This window comes from Vitis riparia, chromosome 13, assembly GCF_004353265.1.
Source record: "Vitis riparia cultivar Riparia Gloire de Montpellier isolate 1030 chromosome 13, EGFV_Vit.rip_1.0, whole genome shotgun sequence".
In the NCBI taxonomy this organism is placed as follows: domain Eukaryota; kingdom Viridiplantae; phylum Streptophyta; class Magnoliopsida; order Vitales; family Vitaceae; genus Vitis; species Vitis riparia.
The window spans coordinates 26,755,964-26,776,113 of record NC_048443.1 but is presented as its reverse complement, the minus strand read 5'-3'; the positions used below and the strand labels follow the sequence as shown (position 1 = coordinate 26,776,113).

General features: G+C 32.0%; 2 protein-coding genes across 4 annotated transcripts; both read left to right on the top strand.

The window, feature by feature from the left end:
- Positions 1 to 216: 216 nt before the first annotated feature.
- Positions 217 to 1,502, top strand: LOC117928948. Of its 3 annotated transcripts, none has more exons than XM_034849094.1 (3): positions 217 to 365; positions 525 to 608; positions 971 to 1,502. In XM_034849094.1, the coding sequence occupies exons 1-2, from the start codon at positions 288 to 290 to the stop codon at positions 606 to 608; spliced, it is 162 nt and encodes a 53-aa protein (XP_034704985.1). In that variant the 5' UTR covers positions 217 to 287; the 3' UTR covers positions 971 to 1,502. The 3 variants fall into 3 exon arrangements, with proteins under 3 accessions (XP_034704985.1, XP_034704984.1, XP_034704983.1); XM_034849093.1 differs by having other exon boundaries at positions 963 to 1,502; XM_034849092.1 differs by having other exon boundaries at positions 525 to 1,478.
- A 12,308-nt stretch (positions 1,503 to 13,810) lies between these two features.
- Positions 13,811 to 14,613, top strand: LOC117928867 (zinc finger protein ZAT12-like). The gene has a single exon (XM_034848936.1). The coding sequence runs from the start codon at positions 13,887 to 13,889 to the stop codon at positions 14,415 to 14,417; it is 531 nt and encodes a 176-aa protein (XP_034704827.1). The 5' UTR covers positions 13,811 to 13,886; the 3' UTR covers positions 14,418 to 14,613.
- The last annotated feature ends 5,537 nt before the right edge of the window (positions 14,614 to 20,150 follow it).

The following is a 20,150-nucleotide window of genomic DNA, read 5'->3' as shown; positions in this document are numbered from 1 at the left end:
AAGTTGCATTTTTAAGTGTAGATGAAAAGAGTCAAAAGACTATCATGGTGGGTTCAATATGGGACAAAGCAAGGGAGCTAGGCCGGGCTGGACCAGGCTGGCCGAGGTTTCCTCTTGGTCCAACCCCATATTTCAGAATGGGCCGGCCCAAGTTCTGGCCCGAGATAATAATGTAGACTGTCTAACCTTGCCCTACTCCAGTTCCTGCAAGCCCAATTCAAGCTTCGAAGAGGTACAGTACAGTGATCGGAACGATTCTGCGGCCTCTGGGGTTAGGGTTTTGGAAGATGGAAGTGAAGAAGATCATCAAAGACAAGAAGTTCTGGGTCGCTTCTTTCCTCGTTGCTTGGGCTGCTGCTCTTCAGGTAACTCCATTTACCCCCTGTTTGGCTTAGTTGAGTTAAGACTCACCCACACAGAATGTAAAATCCGAAAAAAAAAAAAGAATCTCAGAAACCAAACAGAAGAGTGTATATGATGATCCATGAATTTCCATTTGTTAATGTGGAATCGTGTGGTCGCAGGGTCACATGATGTGGTTACAGAGGCAAGACGCCTTCAAGCAAAAGTTTGGAGACTTAGGCCAAGACCATGATCCAGAAAACTGAGTGAGTCTTGTTTCTTGGTTTTTGTAAGATGAACAATTGTTTCATTACAATGATTTTATTTGTTCAATAATTAATTGATTGTATTCCTACTTGACAATTGAAGCCTGTGAAGAATACTAGTGAAACTGAAACTGAATGAAATATGCACATATAAAGATATACATTTCTTGATTCTCAAATTTTGCTTCATTGGCGTGCTTTGGTTTATACTAGACCACTGTGATCTCTTAGTCTTTCAGTTTAATTTTTCAAATGAAAATGAATCAAGATATGGGATGGAGGATAGAGTGTTGTGGAATGGTTCTAAGAATGGGATTTTCTCTGTAAAATCCTTTACAATACTCTTGATTCTAGTGGTGCAGTCCCGTTTCCTTGGAGAATCATTTGGAGCCCTTGTGTGCCTACAAAGGTGGGTTTTTTTGCTTGGGAAGCTTATTGGGGGAAGGTTCTAACCCAAGATCAACTCAAAAGGAGGGGCTGGATTTTAGCAAACAGGTGCTTCTTGTGTTGTGATGAAGAGGAGACAATAAACCACATCCTTATTCATTGCCCCAAGGCGAGGGTATTGTGGAATCTTGTGTTTTCGTTGTTTGGTGTTAATTGGGTCCTTCCGCTTACGGTTAGAGACACTCTCCTTGGTTGGTCCGCTTCCTTTGTGGACAAGAAGCGTGGAAAGACTTGGCGGGCAGCTCCTCTCTGTTTATTTTGGACTGTTTGAAAAGAAAGAAATAGGATAGTTTTTTATAACGAGGCTTTGTCAATCCAAAGATTGAAAAACTCCTTCATTTGTAATCTTTTCTCTTAGTCTAAGTCTTGTTTAGATGGAGAACCCCGTTCCTTAATTAACTTTGTTGATTGGTTGGGTTCTAATTGAGGGTTGGTAAGTGTTTGCTTTTTTGTGTTTTTTTGTTGAGGGGTTTCTCGTGTATACTCCTTGTATGCTTCGGGTTGCCTTCTTGCTCCCTTCTTCTAATAAATTTTTTGTGATTTATCTATCAAAAAAAAGATATGGAAGTGAAACAAATTGAGAGAAATAACCTACAACCTAAGATATCTCTGTAAACACTCCCACTCAATGCCTTCCTTCTTTTCCATGTTTCTTGTCTTCTTGATAACTTGGATGCACACTTGCCATCAGATTTCATTAGGACATTGTAGAATCATCTGAACATTTAGTCATATCTCAGTGTTTTCACTGTCCACCTCTGCCCAAACAGATAAGCACTAACCCATCTGAACTTCAATTTTATTTTAAAATATTATGTGGTTTTTTAGCATGTACAAGCAATTGTGTGTGCTGCACCTTTCACTTGTGTTGCGCCTCTAGTGTTATCAATATAGCATTGACCAGTTTGGATATAAGTGTGAATATGGAATGCATATGAAGATTTATAGACATAGGCACATGCAAAAGTAAACAGATGGAAATAAATGCATAGACAATTGAGTCTGTATAGAACAAAGGTCATATGGAGTTACTTATCAATGAATAAATGTCAAGATCAATGTCAACCATCTTGTCAAGAGTTTGAAAATTGGGATAGGACACTAGGTTCAGCTTGGAAATCGAGTCATTTGCAAACATCTTATCTCATAGTGCTTGTGATCATGTCTCTGTTGAAGAGCAAATAAAAAATTTATTAACAAAGTGCCTAACAGAAAATGGGCACAAGCAATACGCATGGAGTATACAAGGCACACCAACAAAGGAAACAAGAAAAAGCCGGACTAAACTGCAGCTAGGCTGTCTACAAGCTCTGACGTAGTTGCTTTAGCCTCCCCCTAGTTGCTAGTTCATAAAAAACAATGCTTGAAGGAAGAAAATTTTTGCCACTAACTATGATTGCTCTCTGCCCCCTCCAAAATCCTTACACTTCATTCTTTCCATATTGTCCACATAAACAAGGGGGAACCAATGTCCAAGCTTCCTTTTGACTCTTGTTCATGAAAGCACCATGCTATCTAAGCATCAAATCCTTGATCATGCAGGGAAGAAATTGAGATGCTGAAACAGAGAAACAATTAGGCTCCACAAGCTAGGAACCCACCCACAATGAATCAAAATGTGGATTGGTGGATTTGGCTCACCTTTGCATAGGTTAATGATCATCCAACCATGTTTCATTAGATGATCCGCTATTAGGATCTTCTCCTACATTGCATCCCAAACATAGAAATCCACCTCACAAGGAGCTTTAGAACTTCACACCTCTTTAGCACGGAAAGATGTCACAAAGTCAGCCACTAAAACACTAAATCAATCTCAAACCATCTTCTCATGTGTGTGAAAATAGGAAGACATCAACAGAGGTACTTTAGGATAATGGTAAACATTAGTAGCAAACCATGGAAAAAAATTTTGTAACAATTTTGTGTAGTGGAATGTTGATATTTGTGGTATTCTAGACTTTGACACATCAATAGATATTTAAAATAAAACTCATAATTTTATGTTACCAAGTTGTTCCTTAGAAGAAGCTTTTTTTAAATGAACTGATGGAAGGAGACTACAGTCTCAGATAATTTATTGGTTTGATATAGTCCCCAGGTTAATTTGTCCACTCTTTATGAAGCTTCACCAGTAAAATAAATACAATCTATGTATTCTGGTTCTGGTCACACAAAAAGAGAACCAACATTGTGGTGTTTTGTGTGTGTGTGTGCATGTAAAAATAGAATAATTCTCATCTCATATATTTTACAAATATTTAGGAACCTTCACCAGTAAAATGAATATCAATCTATGTATCTGGTTCTGGCCACACAAATAGAAAACCACCGTAGTGGTGTTTTTTGCGTGTGTGCGTGTAAAAATAGAATAATTCTCATATCATAATGTTTTAAAAATATTTTTCCTTTATTTAATATTAACTGATTACTTGGATATCCTGGGTCTGAGTACTTCAGTCCCTTACCAAAATTGTATCTTGTACAGAAGGTTTGTGCAAGAAAATTGTGAGTCATTTATAAGAAGGTGATGTAATTGGATTCACTATGTTCACCAGGCAGGATGTGTTCAACTATGATAAGAATTCTCAATTCTATCATGATGTAATTTTTGTTTGTGGTTGTAAACGAAAAAATCCTAATATTTGGGTATGGTAACATGTTCTTTTATTTGGTTTAAATGATAACTTAAAATTTTATACACTAAATTATAAGGTCAGGTTGGAGGCAGCGTAAGAAAGAGGGCATGTTAGCTTGAAGGTTTTAGGAGATACGTTCAAGCTATGTTTCAAAGTTAACCGGTGCTCTTTCACAGTTCACTGGACATCAGTTGGAGGATTTTTCGTTTTCCTTTTTTTCTTTCTAAGGCATTCCAGACATCATCTAAGAGGTTATCGTCCAAAGAAAAAAAAATCGCACTATGGCTCACTTCTCTAATTGGTGTTAGGTCCACCTTTTAACCTAAACTTCCTCTCATTTCTTGTTAAAATTTTGAAAAAAAAAATGAGGCTTTTGAAATTGGATTTGCCCATGCAGACCGTCAAGCCATTGTGGTGTAAATTTCAATGAGTCATCACTTCGAATGACTTGGAAGGGTTTCTTTTGTCCAACTTGGAGCACATATCTCTGGACCACCTACTTCATTTCCCATTCTTCTAATTACTGACTGCAGCATATCCCATCATTCACTTTTGGTCCTTTTCAATGAAATATAAAAGGTGCATTGTTCTAGTTTTGATTTCAGGGATAGCAAAAAATCAGTGTGTTAGGCACCCAAACTTTACTCTATTTTGAAATTTCAGAGTCAAAATGAAAATTTGCCTTTTGGTGCCCCTTACTTTTTTCCCTTGTTAGATGGACCTTTTGTGCTTCCAGGGAAGGCAGTTGGCACTTACTTTCCAGAAACTTGTATGATACACTAGGTTTCTTTTTCCTTGCCTCAAGGCAGCTTCAAAAGTGGTGGGTGTTAAATATTTAGGTTATTAATAAGGATACTCTATTCTGCATTTTGATCCAAGAGTGGGATAGTTATCAGTGAAGATTGTGTGGGGATATAATGCCTCTTGGAAGAATAGTGACACAGAATTAATTTAGTGATTAACGAAAAGGTATTGAATATTCATCATAAAACTCAATAGGAAATCCTAAAAAAACAGTTGTACATTATGAAATGAGCTTTTCACTCTGAACAAAATGTTTTTCTTCCCAATATTTTTTTGGATCTTCCCCATGAGTTTTTAAAGCAGAAGTAGTGATAAGCAATGTTTAGATTGCATTTGGCAGTGTTTCTATTGAAAGTGCTTTTAATAAAAGTGTTTTTGAGTGAATTGTTTTTTATAGAATCACATATCAAGTGCTTCTCCAAGAAGCACTATCAGTCATTTTTCAACTTTTTCAAGATGTCTTTTAAATTTTGTTTAATGTTTGATTTTTCTTTAAAAACGTTTTTTTATAGAAGTATTTTCTAGTATTTTCTAGAAGTACCGTCAAATGAATTCTTACTCCAAAAGTTATTTAGAAGTTACAATAGTCAAGAATATGAGTTTGATGAGGCTGACATTTTTCTTTCCTCATAAAAGGTGGCATCTGTCCATTGACTTTTAGGTAATGAGTTAAGTTACGCAGATGAAGGATTGGTTTCAGCCTGTCCCTGAATTAGGTAATAATGTAATATACACCGCCTAACATACCGGCACAGATGTAGGCCTATTGACATGTAGCTTAACAAAGCTTCTTACTGAGGAACTTGATTCCATTGACCAAACTTTTACATGTGCATGGTGGATGGGTTCACCAATTCTCCATCACACACATGGCTGCCTCTTATCTCACTCTCAGTGTTTAACTGTTTTTTCTTACCTCTTTTTTCTAAGGCTTTTAGAGGAATCCCAAAAGTCTAATTTTTCAACCTAGTTGAGAATCACATCTCTTCCCGGATCAAATCTAAGTCAATGTATTCCTCAAGAAACCTATGCACCCAACTCCCGCCAACATATTGTTCACTCACACATACATGTTTTCACTGTGTGATACTTAAAGTATGTTTGACAATGATTTTAAAAAACACTTCTAGTATATTTAATATTTAATGATAAAAAAATTCAAGTGTTAAAAAAGTTAAAAACGTTTCCTAAAATTACAACCAAATGGACCCTTATAAGCTTGAAGCATGGTTAACGTTTAGGAGTTGACCCAAATAGAGATTGTGGAACCTATGATACCCATATCCTTTGATTTCATCCAACATACCTATGTCCACTCGACATAACATAGATGTGGATATGAAATCTTTGTGAGGCACTCCTATTTTATTTTGGATGATTTTTTCATTAATATCCTTTTATTCTTTCAACTTTCGTGATAATAATTATATTAGAGAAAAAGAATAATTAGTGACTTTTAATTAATTTTTAATTGATTAAGTTATATCCGAGGGCCTATACTCATTTTTTGGATTTTTTTTAACCAAGCCTCGTGTCCTAAAATTGAGTTGTAAAGGATCAGACACCTAAACATATACCGCAAATACCGCAACATTTACAGCTAACCAACCAACATGGATGGCAACGGTTAAATTGAAAAGAGGCCTTCAAGAGCAACGAGAAACATGTTATATAGCCTTGGGTACTAGACTACTAGTTAAGGGACAAAAAAAGGAAACAAAAATGTTGACAAAACTTAGACATTATTACGAGAGTTGTTGCCTGTTGTGATCACCCACATCACTAGGAGAAAATAGCTACTGGAGGTAGGAGAGAGTTGTGCAGGTGGTAGTCCACCTTCCCTGTGATGATGATGTTCATGCTATTGACTATTAATGCTTTAGTTTGACTTCTCAGCAGGTATCTTACTCTACTCAAAGTCTCTTCACTCAAAAACACCAACACGCCCCCATTTACACGTTCACACCCCTCTTTTCCTTCCACTTTCCCAGCATGTCATGGTTGGAAACAAGGAAGACATTTCACATACAAATACAAAGCACACCACCTACCCCAGCTTGGATCCACACACGGTTTGTGCAAATTGTTGCATTCAAAGAATACACACCCAGTGGCCGATGTTGCGGCTACCACTCGGGCTTTACCTTAACCCTCTCCCCACCACAATATTTTTCCTTTTACCAATTCTACGTATATATTCTTCCAACTTCTACGCCATCGCCATACATTTTAGGCACCTCAAGACTGACTCATTCTTCATTATAGAATAGAATAAACCCAGGCGGCACACGGATTTTGTTTGAAAATTCTGGATGAGTTCAGAATAATCCGAAATTATTTCCATTGATATCGTGTTGTGACTGTTGTCCCTCTCCTTTTATATTGAATCTGTGAGTATAGAGGGTAGGATTGTTGTACTTGTATGCGTCATTCTTGTGTTCCGCGTATGTGTGAAATCTAAAAATGGTATTGAATTAGCAAGTCAACATTGTGCTTTCTGCTTGACCAGAAAGCAAAACTTAGTTCAAACTGCCCCCACCCCACCCCCCACCCGCCATCACACACAAAAATTAAAAAGTAAAAAAGGTGGGGAAGGAGGAAGGGAGGGTATGATATTTGTGAAGACCAAGTATTTGGAACTTTAGGATCTGGTCCATGTGGGATCCAGTCCATGATTGTAATGGATTGTAAACAGTGCACTTGAGTCCAAAACAGGGCATGCTTAGATAACAACTGATGTTGATCTTTACTAAACTCCACCCCCTTTCAATTTGTCTCCACATCTCTCTATAGTGAATCAGTACCCTTACACAGTCATCGATTATTCCCTCCCTGAAATAATATCTCACCCGGAACATTTGTCTCTAGTTTCATTTCGGATAACCTAGGATGATTAAAGTTTAAAGTTATAATCTTAAAATAATAGTTTCGAGATCATTCAACATAAAACAACTATTTTTATGAATGTAAAAAATAAAATAATATTTTATATATTTTAAAGAAATCAGAAAAAATAACTATCTGTTTGGATACATTTCCATTTTTTTAAAATAAAAATAATAATAGTCATTTTCATATAAGATATAAAAAGGAAGACTTGTTGAGGCATCGCGTCCCTGATAATCCACGTAATTGCCAAATGGATGGAAGCGCGATCTCAACCCATATAGATTCCTGGTTCAGCTGTTCCTGCAAAAGGCGTCCGGACAGAGTGTCCGGACACACCTTCCAATGGTTTTGTCAGCCATGGAAAGAGAGATAAAATCAGTTGGCACAGTTGGTCTTTTTCTAGGTATTGCGAGCTTACCTCCCTCTTTGTGCGAAAGTTCATATATATAAACATCAGAAGTTCTCTCTCCTCCTTTAATGGTAGGGAGATATTTTAGCTTGTCATGATGCCACTAAGTGGTGGTAGGATCATCATCACCCTACGGACGGCTGACAGAGATCGTGGGAGGCGCCGTGACTGTCAGAGATCGTGGGAAGTGACTTGCCGTCACTTCATTCTATCCTTTCACTCTGCAGGTGGCGGAATGTGGGTCATGGCAGGCTGTTGTGATGACGTGCAAGATTTACTTACTTCAATCAATGATCCGGACTAAACATATCCAGATAGGATATGTCGGTCGTTCGGATGCAATATGACGGTTGTACATCCGGATAACCATATCCGGACAAAACATATCTAGATAGGATATGTCGGTCGGATGCAATATGGCGGTTGTACATCCGGATAACCATATCCGGATAAGTTATGTCGATTGTCTGGATGTAATGTTTGTGAGTGCCGTGTGTTTCTCCTTTTAGGAAGTTCGGATAGGAGAAACGCGTCACGTGTACTCTTTAGGGAAATCCGGATGGGGATACTCCGGATAGGATCGCGTGCCACGTGTCATCAAGGGATGTGTGCCACGTGGCGCCAGGGAGATGGGTCTCTACAAGACTTACATTAGAAAAATAATTTTAAAAACTATTAAAAAATAAAAATATTTTAAAAGTTATCATTTCAAATTTTTAAATTTTTAAATATATATATAATAAAGGAAAAATTGATATTTGATTAATATACGAAAAAAGGATTTTAATTTTTTTAAATTAATATTACCTTTATCTATTAAAAAATAATTTGAAATATATATATTTTTTAATGAGTTATCTAATTGTCATTTAAATCAATTGATAATTAGACTTTTTCATATAAATGTTTTCATTTTTTTTTAGATATATATTTATTATTATTATTTTATTTTATTATGTTGGATTTTTTTTTCTCTACAAACAAACACTTCATAAAATTTTTAGAATTCATTTGACAATAATTTTAGAAAACATACAAAAATCAAAGAATTATTTTCAAAAATTATTTTTGAAAACAATTAGCACACGCAATCTTCTTTATCTTATTCTTTTCATCGAAATTTTCTTTCCACTTATTTTTCTCCCCTTACCAAATTTTCGTAATAATTTCCTTATTAAAAGTCACGACTCATGCTTCTTGACAAGCATCGTTATGTGGTCATAAAGCATTTTAAACAAGATTTTCAGAACAATTTCCTGATTAAAAGTCACGACGTATGCTACTTGACAAGCATCATTATGTGGTCATAAAGCATTTTAAAATAGAAAAATAGAATAAATTCTAAAATTGACCGGATAAGTCTAAACTCTAGAACGTAGAATGGCCTATAGAAAAATCTGTTCATGCATCTAGCCGGCTTACTGCCCAAGCAAACTGGGTCGGGACTGCTCACACATCCTTACGTAAGGGAAACGCTGGCGGTGATGATGACCATGACGACAACCGAGATAAACCAATTATTATAACTCTAAAATAAAGTCAATAAAGATTAAACGTACCTTAATGACAATAATAATTGTCATATGCCCCACCTCAACCCCGCAAAGTCCAAATTTCACAAGAAAATTTTGGCTCATTCCCTAGTGGGATTCGCCTTTGTTCGTACACCTACCCAAAAAATTATTTAATAACGTTTCCTTCACTTGTTAGTGTCGAGTGATGTACCAAAAATCTCGATCTGGAATCCGTATGTGTATGTATGGTGTCTCTTTTTCTCGGTAGACTTTTTCTTAGTCCCGACCAATAGGCGGAAAGATGAGTTCATGATGAAACGGTCAACACTGGAAAAGTTTGGAAAAAGCCTAATCTTAACCAATTACCGTTGTCTAAGTGTGTGTGTGTATGTGAGGGTCAAGAGACTCCGCCAGATACCTACTCTCTTTTTTATATTGCAGTGCACGGCATTGCAAGTTTTTAAGAATTAAATCCTTAATTTTCTTCTAGATCTCTGCTGACTTGGATATTTCTGTGATGGATCTTCTTCTTCTTTTCCTCCTCTTTTTTTTTCTCTTCATCTTCTAGGAGATGAGGATAAGGTAGGGCCGCCACAAGTCATCTTTTATTTGGATCTTCATATGCTAATAAATAAATAAATATATATATATATATATATATATATTTTCTTTGTACTTTTAAGAGGGTGTTAGAAATTCTGTTTTGTATATTTGTAAGAAAATTTGAGGAAAAGTAGGAGGGAAAATAATAATTAAGTTACGAGTTTTTTTTATTTATTTTTAATAAAAACAATTTTATAAAATCTTGTATTTGAATTTTGAAATACTAAATAATAATGGTTTTTGTAATTTATTCTAAATATCTTTAGATTTTTTTTTTGAAAGCGCAAATTCATTTTTCACTTTTGGCTAGAGGTACAACTTCAATGGGTCGGGGTGAGTTTTATGTAAACATTTTTATTATTCGGATCGAGCTTGGGTTAAGTTTTATCAATTCGAACTTAATTTGGATTGTGTTCGAGTCAAGATTTGAACAACTCACAATTTGACCCGATTTAATATTTTTATGATACTTATAATGTTAATTATCTTATATGATATTGTGTATTTTTAAAATTGTTTTAAATATCAAATTATAATTATATCATATACTTTTCCATTTTTTTTTAAAGATCTATAAATTTATTTTTATTTTTTATTATTATTTTGAACTTTTATGTTGTTTATTATTTAAATTATGATATAAATATATAGAAATTAAAAAAAAAAAAAAAAAAACAATAATGAATGGATTTTGAATCATACAATCAAATCAACTTGACTAACCCAAGTTTAACCAAATCAACTCGACTTTAACCTAATCAACTTGAGTTTAACTCGATCAATCTAAATTTAACTTAAATTTTAAAAAAATGATATTAGATTGAGTTTAAATTGAACACATTGAATTAAAGATCAAATTGAATTAAATTTAAATTAATTATTTCTTATTTCGGATTGAGGTCAACTTAACCATCCACGCACTCAAATTACCACCCTAATTTTCAATACCGCGGAAGAAAGTTTAATTAGGGTAACATGACCCTGAAGACCACACATGATAAGTCATTCTCATTATTGTCATTTTTCACAAATAATTTTTTTTTAAAATAAAATATAAATGGCCGTCCTTAACAACAACCAAATTCAATATGCATTATTATTATTATTATACAATACAATAATTTTCCGTAATTATTGACAAATGCATTATGCGTGTCACATTGAAATCTGGAATAATTTTTTAAATCCTTTTTTTTAAAATAAAATTTTCTTCTTCTTCTTCTTCTTCTTTTCCTCCTTTTTTTTTTTTTTTTTTCTCTCTTCATCTTCTAGGAGATGAGGATAAGGTAGGGCTGCCACAAGTCATCTTTTATTTGGATCCTCATATGCTATATATTTTTTTTCTTCATAGAGGGTGTTAGAAATTTTGTTTTGTATATTTGTAAGAAAAATTGAGGAAAAGTAGGAGGGAAAATAATAATTAAGTCATGAGTTTTTTTATTTATTTTTTATAAAAACAATTTTACAAAATGTTGTATTTGACTTTTGAGATATTAAATAATAATGGTTTTTTTAATTTATTCTAAATATTTTTAGATATTTCTTTTTTATAAAAAAAAAAAAAAAAAAAAAAAAAAGCAAATTTATTTTTCACTTTTCACTTGGGGTGCAACTTCAACGACATTTTTATTATTCAAATCAAGCTTGGACTAAGTTTTATCAATCCAAGTTTAATTTGGGTTGTGCTCAAGTCAAAATTTGAACAACTTACAATTCTTAATATTTTTATAATACTTATAATATTAATTATCTTATATGATATTGTGTATTTTTTTTAAATATCAAATTATAATTATATCACATACCTTTTTATTTTTTTAAAAGATATATAAATTTATTTTCATTTTTTTATTATTATTTTGAACTTTTATGTTATTTATTATTTAAATTATGATATAAATATATAGAAAAAAAGTTTTTAAAAAAACCATAATGAATAGATTTTGAATTATACACTCAAATCAACTCTACTTCAACCTAATCAATCCGAATTTAACTCGATCAATCTGAATTTAATTTGAATTTAGAAAAATGAAATTGAATTAAGTTTAAATTAAACATATTGAATTAAATATCAAATTAAATTAATTATTTTTTAATTGGGATTAAGCTCAATTGAAACATCAATTCACTCAAATTACCACCCTAACTTTCAATACCTGTAAGAAAGTTTAATCAGGTAAGATTATCCTAAAAACCACACATGATAAGTCATCCTCATTATTGTCATTTTTTACAAATATTATTTTTTTTTGTAAATAAAATAAATAAATAAAATATAAATGCCCGTCCTTAGCAACAACCACATTCAATATGCACTATTATTATTATTATTATTATTATACAATACAATAATTTTCCGTACTTATTGACAAATGCATTATGCGTGTCACATTCAAATCTGGAATTATTTTTTAAAAGAGAATGATAACATTGTCGAGAATGGGAGGTTTTTTTAATTCCTGTTTTTGAAATAAAATATTTATTATGCATTCAAAGCATTTAGCTGATAAAACCGTCGTTGACTGGCCGCCAAAAGTCTCTCAGGGTCTTGTTAAACTACCTTACAATTTAATAAAAATTCAGTCCAAAAGTCTGTACAACAACGCAAACCCATATCAAAAGTATCTGCTCTTTTTCGATTAGGGGGCAAGACTAGACTTACCTTTCTCACAAGTTCTCAGAAATTATCTACCAACCCACACCATTTTCTCCTTTTTATTTTCTTTATACGTCAAGTCTTCTAAGCTTTTTAGTCTTTTATTTTAAAAAGAAATCTTTTTTCTATTTTTTCTTTCAAAAAATTATTTTAAAAAATTAACATCATGTGTCATTCTGAAATTTTTTTTGAAATAAAATATAAAAAATTAATTTTAGATTTAGGTTTTTTTTATTACACCCAATCATACCCTTATTGCTTATTTTAAATAAAAGAACATTTACGATTTTATCATATATAAGATATCACAAGTATCTTCACATATAAATATAATATTCTCGTAGTCATACGGGATTGCAAAGTTATTCACTCAATTATAACGATTGACTTTAATATCATTTATAACGATTGTTACACGACTCTTTAAATTTTATATAATTAGGTGTGGACAGTATTTTTTTAATTTAAGTTTTTTTAAAATAAAATTCTGGTTGGATTAATAATTTTTTTTTTTTTTGAGGGTGAAATCGGAAGAGATTGTACTAAAAGAAAGAAAGGAGTGAAGGAAGAAAGGATATGACTTTGAAGGGGATGGCCCTCATCAGTGATGACCATGGAACACGTCATAGATGGTCTCGTACACGCCACATTGCCTTTTTTTCTCCATACAAATCCCCACACTCCCCTAAGTGTGAATTCGTATCTCCGTTATCTTCTCTTCTTTACCCCAATTCGCAATTACCCCAAACAAACTTCTGTGGACTTTCATTTCCAACACCCACTTTCCTGATTCACGTGTATGAGTGTATCCCTTATTTATTTATCTCCTGTTTTTTTTTTAATTATTATTTTATTATTATTAATTGAGTTTTTTTTTTTTTTTAATAAAACCATGATTTAAACGGATAAATCAATATATTTTCTCCATGTCCTTTATTCCTTTGTTCATACTTATTTAGAATCTTCTGGAAGGTTGAAGATTCTGGGAACCAACACTCCGGCTCGCCACTCATGACTCGTCCAGATTGTCTTTTGGGCTTGCCCACGCGGTCACGCTGACGTGATCTCACACGGGCCTTTTTCACACTCCCCTTCTCTCCGTTTTACCAAATTACCCTCCTGACATACAACTGGTGCAGTCTACTTCCGTCATTTCAGTTGGTCAACTATTGGAGTCTCACTTCCCTTCTTTCTAAACCTATATATATTCAATCCTCACCCCCGGCTTTTATCTCATTAGTTGTTGATTTCCACCCAAGTACCAAACACCCCCATTCTCTGATTTTTTTCCTGCCTGCCAAACAGACATATCCCATGACCATGAAGAGGATGAGAGATGGAGAGCACGAGAGCGTCAGCATAGCCAACTGCTTGATGCTGCTCTCACGGGGAACCGACTACGACTCCATCGCTAGAGTCCCCAGTCGAGTCTTCGAGTGCAAGACCTGTAACCGGCAGTTCCCGTCGTTCCAGGCGCTGGGCGGCCACCGGGCCAGCCACAAGAAGCCAAGACTGATGGCCCTGAACGGCGACGACCCGGCGCAGTTGCAGAGCTCGCCGTTGAAGCCCAAGACCCACGAATGCTCCATCTGCGGCCTGGAGTTCGCGATAGGGCAAGCCCTGGGAGGCCACATGAGAAGGCACAGAGCCGCAGCATCCGGTGCTACCCAGGCCCTGAGCGAAACGACGTCGTCGTCTTCCCCACCACCTCCTCAAGCGCCCGTTCTGAAGAAACCCAACAGCGGGAGATTTTTGTGTTTAGATCTGAACTTGACTCCTCTGGAGAATATCGATTTGCAGTTTCAGCTTGGGAAGGTGGCTTCCATGGTTGATTGTTTCCCTTAATCCACCCTCCACCACCCCCTTCCCCAAGCTTGCCGTGTAAACTGATCCCTTTTTTCTGTTTCATTTTTCAAAAAAAAAGGATCGAAAATCTTGTATTTAGAAAGAATATTTGTTCATTTTATTTGCAACAGTTAATAACATCAAATCCCATGATCATAACCTCCTGCTCCGGAGTTGATGGGTTGTGGCGAGGAAATACCATAGAATCATATTGCATCATGCTGACACAAAGATGATGTCATAATTCTGATCGTCAAATCCAAGTCTAATTTTTCATGTCAGAAGAAGAAGAAGAACCCCAGTTCACACCAGGCCCAGGGTGTTTTCTGATATAGAAAAAAAGTAGAAAAATGGAGGTAGGTATGATTACTAACTGAGATCACGGGATACGTCAGTATAGGAAGAACCTTTTCATATGATGAATACGTGGTACCTGCTACGTGTAAGCGATATATATGAATATGGACACAGCAACGCTCGAGACTTTGCCACCCCATGCACTGCTGTGTATCAATTTCAAGCTAGCAGCCCCCACGTTGCCTCCTTCCATGGCCTGGTTAGGTCGGTTTGGGTAAATCTCTCATGCCCATGAGTTACAAAAACCATCTGCTTCGGTTTGCTGGTATTTGCTAAATTACTTTAATGATTTATTATGACTTAATAATTTAAATAGAATTTCACGGTAATTCGTTTTGAACAACCTGTTCTTAATCATTTAACTTTAAACTTAATTTAAGTCTTCAGAACCATTTAACTTGAAATCATTTAAAGTCAAAATAAGTTTTATTAAATACCCTCTTAAGCACGTGTAATAAAACATAATACTTAATGTTTAATGGCTTAAAAGCAGTTTTAAATTAAAGTATCATTAAGGTATATATGAATAATTATTTTTAATTTTTAGTTACTTTATAAAACATATTTAATAACTTAAATTAAATTATTAAATCCATAAATCGAGTTATTAAACAACACTCTTAGTCTCTAAATCCATGTATGTTTATAGGAAAGCTCAAATCAATGCATAATTGCATATACACTTATTACATGGCTTATATATATAGTTTTTTAAATTAAAACTTTAGAAGATGTTTGATAAATCAACTTAATGATTTAATAATATTTAATAATTTAATTTAAGTCATTAAGTATATTAAATATATTTGATAAAATAATTTAATGTTACAAATAAAAGTTAAAAATAAATTTAAATACTATGTCAAAATTAATTTGTTATGAATCTTAAAAAAAAAAAAAAAATCTCGAGTGAAAGCATGTTTTTACATCTACAACTTCACATCCACCACTTATTTTTTTATAATAAATAATTTTTTAAGGTGATGTTTGGGTATACATCATATTGGGGACTTTTTAAAATTTTGAAAATGTTTTCAACTAAGGCATATACTTATTTTTGGTATTAGAATTTCAACATTTTATATAATTAAAAAAATAGACACAATACATTTAAATATGCACTAATTAATAAGTTTTAAGTCAATAACTTATAAATAATTTAAATTAAAATTAATTTAAGTGATTAAATTAAAGATGTTAAGTTGTCATAAGCTCATCCCTATGGTTAAATGGAAAGAAAGAAAATGAGAACGAAAAATAAATAATAAATTTAAAGTTAATAATTATTTTGTCATGTGATTCATTTAACTTATTTTGTTATTTTTATATAAAAAGTAAATTATTTTAAATTAATTAAAATTTTAAGTAATTTTTTTTTCATTTTTCATGATAAATAAAAAAATCATTTTATGTCAAAAAAAAAAAAAACTAAAAATTGTTTGTTCAGAATTTTAACTAATGGACAAGCTTGTTGTTTGCAACTAGATTTGGATGAGCAACCCACAAACTCATGGAAACTAATTGAAATATTGTCCCAAGTAGTTGAGCAAAATTGGTATGTTTAAATAGCTAAAAAGTCAACTAGGAATTCAATAATTCAAGTACTAAACCCTAGCATATAAGAGAACATGATCTTGGTCTTCTATACAATATATTAATTCAAATATTACCCAACCAACCTTTTGGTCACTTAATTCCATGTATAGAATCGAAATTGTATAAGTCAAATAATGAGTGGGTTGCTCAAACTTGACTTCAAAATTTATTTATTTATCTTTTCTAAATATAACGGGACTTGCTTTTCTTTTCCCCTCCCTTTTTTTATTTATTTTAAGGACATTTTTGTAATTTAGGGTTTGAAAATAGTTTTGAAAAAAAAAATTACGATTTCATGAAATTTAGAAAATACTTTTAAAAAATGTTTCATGAAGAAGAATTTGCGAGTGATTTTTCAAAAACGCTTCGAGAAAAAATGTTTCAATAAAAAGTATTTAAATAGAAATATTGTCAAACACGTTTTTAATTTATTTTAAAGTTTTTCACACTCATAAGACTAAAATAATCAGATGGAGAATCTTGAATGACCCAGCTAAGCAATGGGCTTGGGGATAGCCCAGGATGTGATAAAGGCTCAGCCCAACAGTGGGATCGTGGAGGCGTGGGCCTAAGAGGTTGGTCAACTGCCCAAGGTCATCTCATCCAAGCCAATTGTCAAAGTTAATGGGCCAAGCCTGCCATACGTTCCCCAGCTCCAATTCAGCAATAACTAGATGATGTATTTATAATTTTAATTGTTTTTTTAAATAAAAGGGACAGATTTGGTATTAAAATCACTTGTAGTATTTTTTGGAAAAAAACTTGATAAATGATTCTTTTAAAAACACATTCAAAGAAAACATTTTTACTAAAAATACTTTGAATATAAATATTATAAAACGAATTTTAAGAGTGCGTTTAACAAAGTTTTCACTTGAAGTGTTTCAAATGAATATTTTTTTTTAAAGTGTTTTTAATAAAATCATTTATCAAGTGTTTCTCCAAAAAACATTATAAACGGTTTTTCAAAATTTTAAAAGTATTTCTTAAATTTTTCCAAAAACCTAAATTTTTTACAAAAACACTTTTTAGGCTAAAAGTGTTTCATAGAATCACTATAAATAGATTTTAAGAAAGTGTTTGACAATATTTTTACTCGAAATGTTTTTAATGAAAATCTTTTATCTAAAAGTGTTTTTAAGAGAATGATCTATTAATAAGCGTTTCTCTTTCCAAATACCTAATTAAAAAAAACTTTTTAAACTAAAAACACTTCTTAAAACCACCGTCAAACCAACTTTAAAATGTGTTTAATAATATTTCCATTCAAATTGTTTCATAATGGAAATGTTTTTAAAAAAATCACTTATTAAATGGTTCTCTATATACATCATAGGTGATTTTTTTAACCATAAAAGTAATTTTTAAAATTTTCAAACATATTTTTAAAATTTTAACACCTGAAAAACACTTTTTATCTGAAAAATGTTTTTTCAAAATACTATCATATGAACTCTCAAAAGTCAATCAAATTGGTTTAAAGGTGTGTTGATTCACGGTGATTTTAGAAAATGTTTTAAATTATTTTTTAGTATTTAAAATAATATATTTTTTAGGTATTAAAAAACTCAAAACACTTTTTAAAATCATAATGATTCAATGAAACGTGGTCAAAAAGCTACTTGACGTGATTCCTAGGTGATTACTTGACGAGTAATTTTTCCAAAAGGTAATTTTTGTTCCAAAGTGAATTACAAAAAATACTATTGCACGCTTGCATTCCCTCGAACGGCTGTAGTTGGAAATTTGCTATTGGCACATTGATTGGGTATTGATTTGGGCCATTTGGCAAAAGGACAAGCCCAATATCGTTGAATTAGACAAAAGCGGCAGCCCATGCCCATTTCCATATTAAGTGATTTCTGCTAATAGTATTGATAATTTGATATTTAAGATTTTTTTTTGTGGAAAATTATTTAAATTTTGAGTAAATGTTGTGATGGGGCTCTTCATACATTCTTGTAGCATCCAAATTTTATTAGTAATAATCAATGTTTTCAAAATCGGATCGATCATTGAACCAAAAAAATTATGGAATTCATGGTTCATTGGTCAGACCATTGGTTAAATCGTAGTTGAATTGATGACATCATAAATATATTATTATATATTTTTAAAATTAAAAATAATTTATAAAATTTTAAAATATAAATAAATAAATAAATAAATAATCAATAATATTCAATTTTTATCTCATACATAAGTATAAATATATTAGTATTTAAAATTTTATTAAATGAAATATGTGTGATATTTTAATATAAATATATTGAAAATGAAAGAAAATTTAATTATTTAATTTTAACGAATTTTATAAAATTTAAAATATTATATTATTTTTATTTAATATTATAATTTTTTTTAACAAATAATATAATTCTTTTGTTTGCAAGTTAGATGCATGCAAGTGGTGTCTTAACTCATTTAATGAGTTTATTATTTAATTGGGTCTTGCATCCTTTTAAAGATAAAAAGGGATGGGGGCAGCTGAGCTTTAAGGATAAAAATAAGAGAGATAGATTAGACAATAATCGGCTTATGACCGAATCGGATCGGAAAGGTTATTAGTTGCCAATTGGACCGACTCTTTTAATGATAAAAATGAGGAAGGCGGGCTAGGTTTGTTTGAACAATTCGGTTCATAAAAAAATCGACCTGTGATTGAATTGGGCTAGAAAGGTCATTAATTGTTGGTTGGACCGACCTAGTTTTCAAAAACTTGATAATAATACCATATCTATAACATTCCAAGTTTTTTTTTTTTGTCATTCAATTGGAGCTATAGTGAATTTTATACACCTGATAGGAAATAATTACTGTTTTTATTTTTTTGGTTTATGTGATAACTATTTAATTTTTAGGTGGGTTGTTTTGTATACTCTTTTATTATTATTATTATTATTATTATAAATTTTATTAAAAACATGCTCAATTTATCACTTCTTATAATATTTGCCTCTCACCACTTGGATCCCCCTCACCTAAGGGTGACAGTAATTAAGAAAAATATGGCAAAAATGGAACATAAAGCAATTATATTTCGAATATTAATGATTCATTCTCATAATTGGTAAGTAAATAAAGGTAATTAGGGTACTATTCTAGATGCCTTCTACCTTTGAATTTACTAAAGGCCACGAGGGACGATTCTGTAATTATTAAGTCTAGTATATTACTTTAAGTCACTCCATTAAACCCAAAGAAAAAAAAAACCTTAGGCTATGTTTAATTTAAAGAAAAAAGGAAAAAAAAAGAAGAAAGAAAATGTGACAATCAAATAAAATAAATAGATTTATGTGCTACTTATTTAAATTTTTTTTTATATATAAAGATTAAATAATATTAAAATATACTAATTTAAGTAATTTTAATTATATTTGATTTTTTCTCATATTTTTTAATAATAAAAATAAAATTTTCCTAATATTTTCATGACCAAATTCTATTATTGCTCTAATAACTATTTATTTTCAGCTTTCAAGTGTGGGGTACGATTATAAAGTTTAGTTAAAAAATGTATTTATAATTTAGAGTTTTTTATCCTTAAAGATATTATAAAATTTGGTTTTAAGGATTATTATAATTCTTCTTTTAATAAAAAATAAAAGAAAAAAAGAAAAAAGTGGGTCGATATGATGAGACCGTTTTATAAGTTCTAATAGCTCATAAGAATTAAGTGGGTAAGATAACTAAGTCTTTCATATCATTAACTCCTTGATTTTATAATTGGTAAGGGAAAAGGACAATTCCAAATTTACCCAACATTTAATAAACCCATGG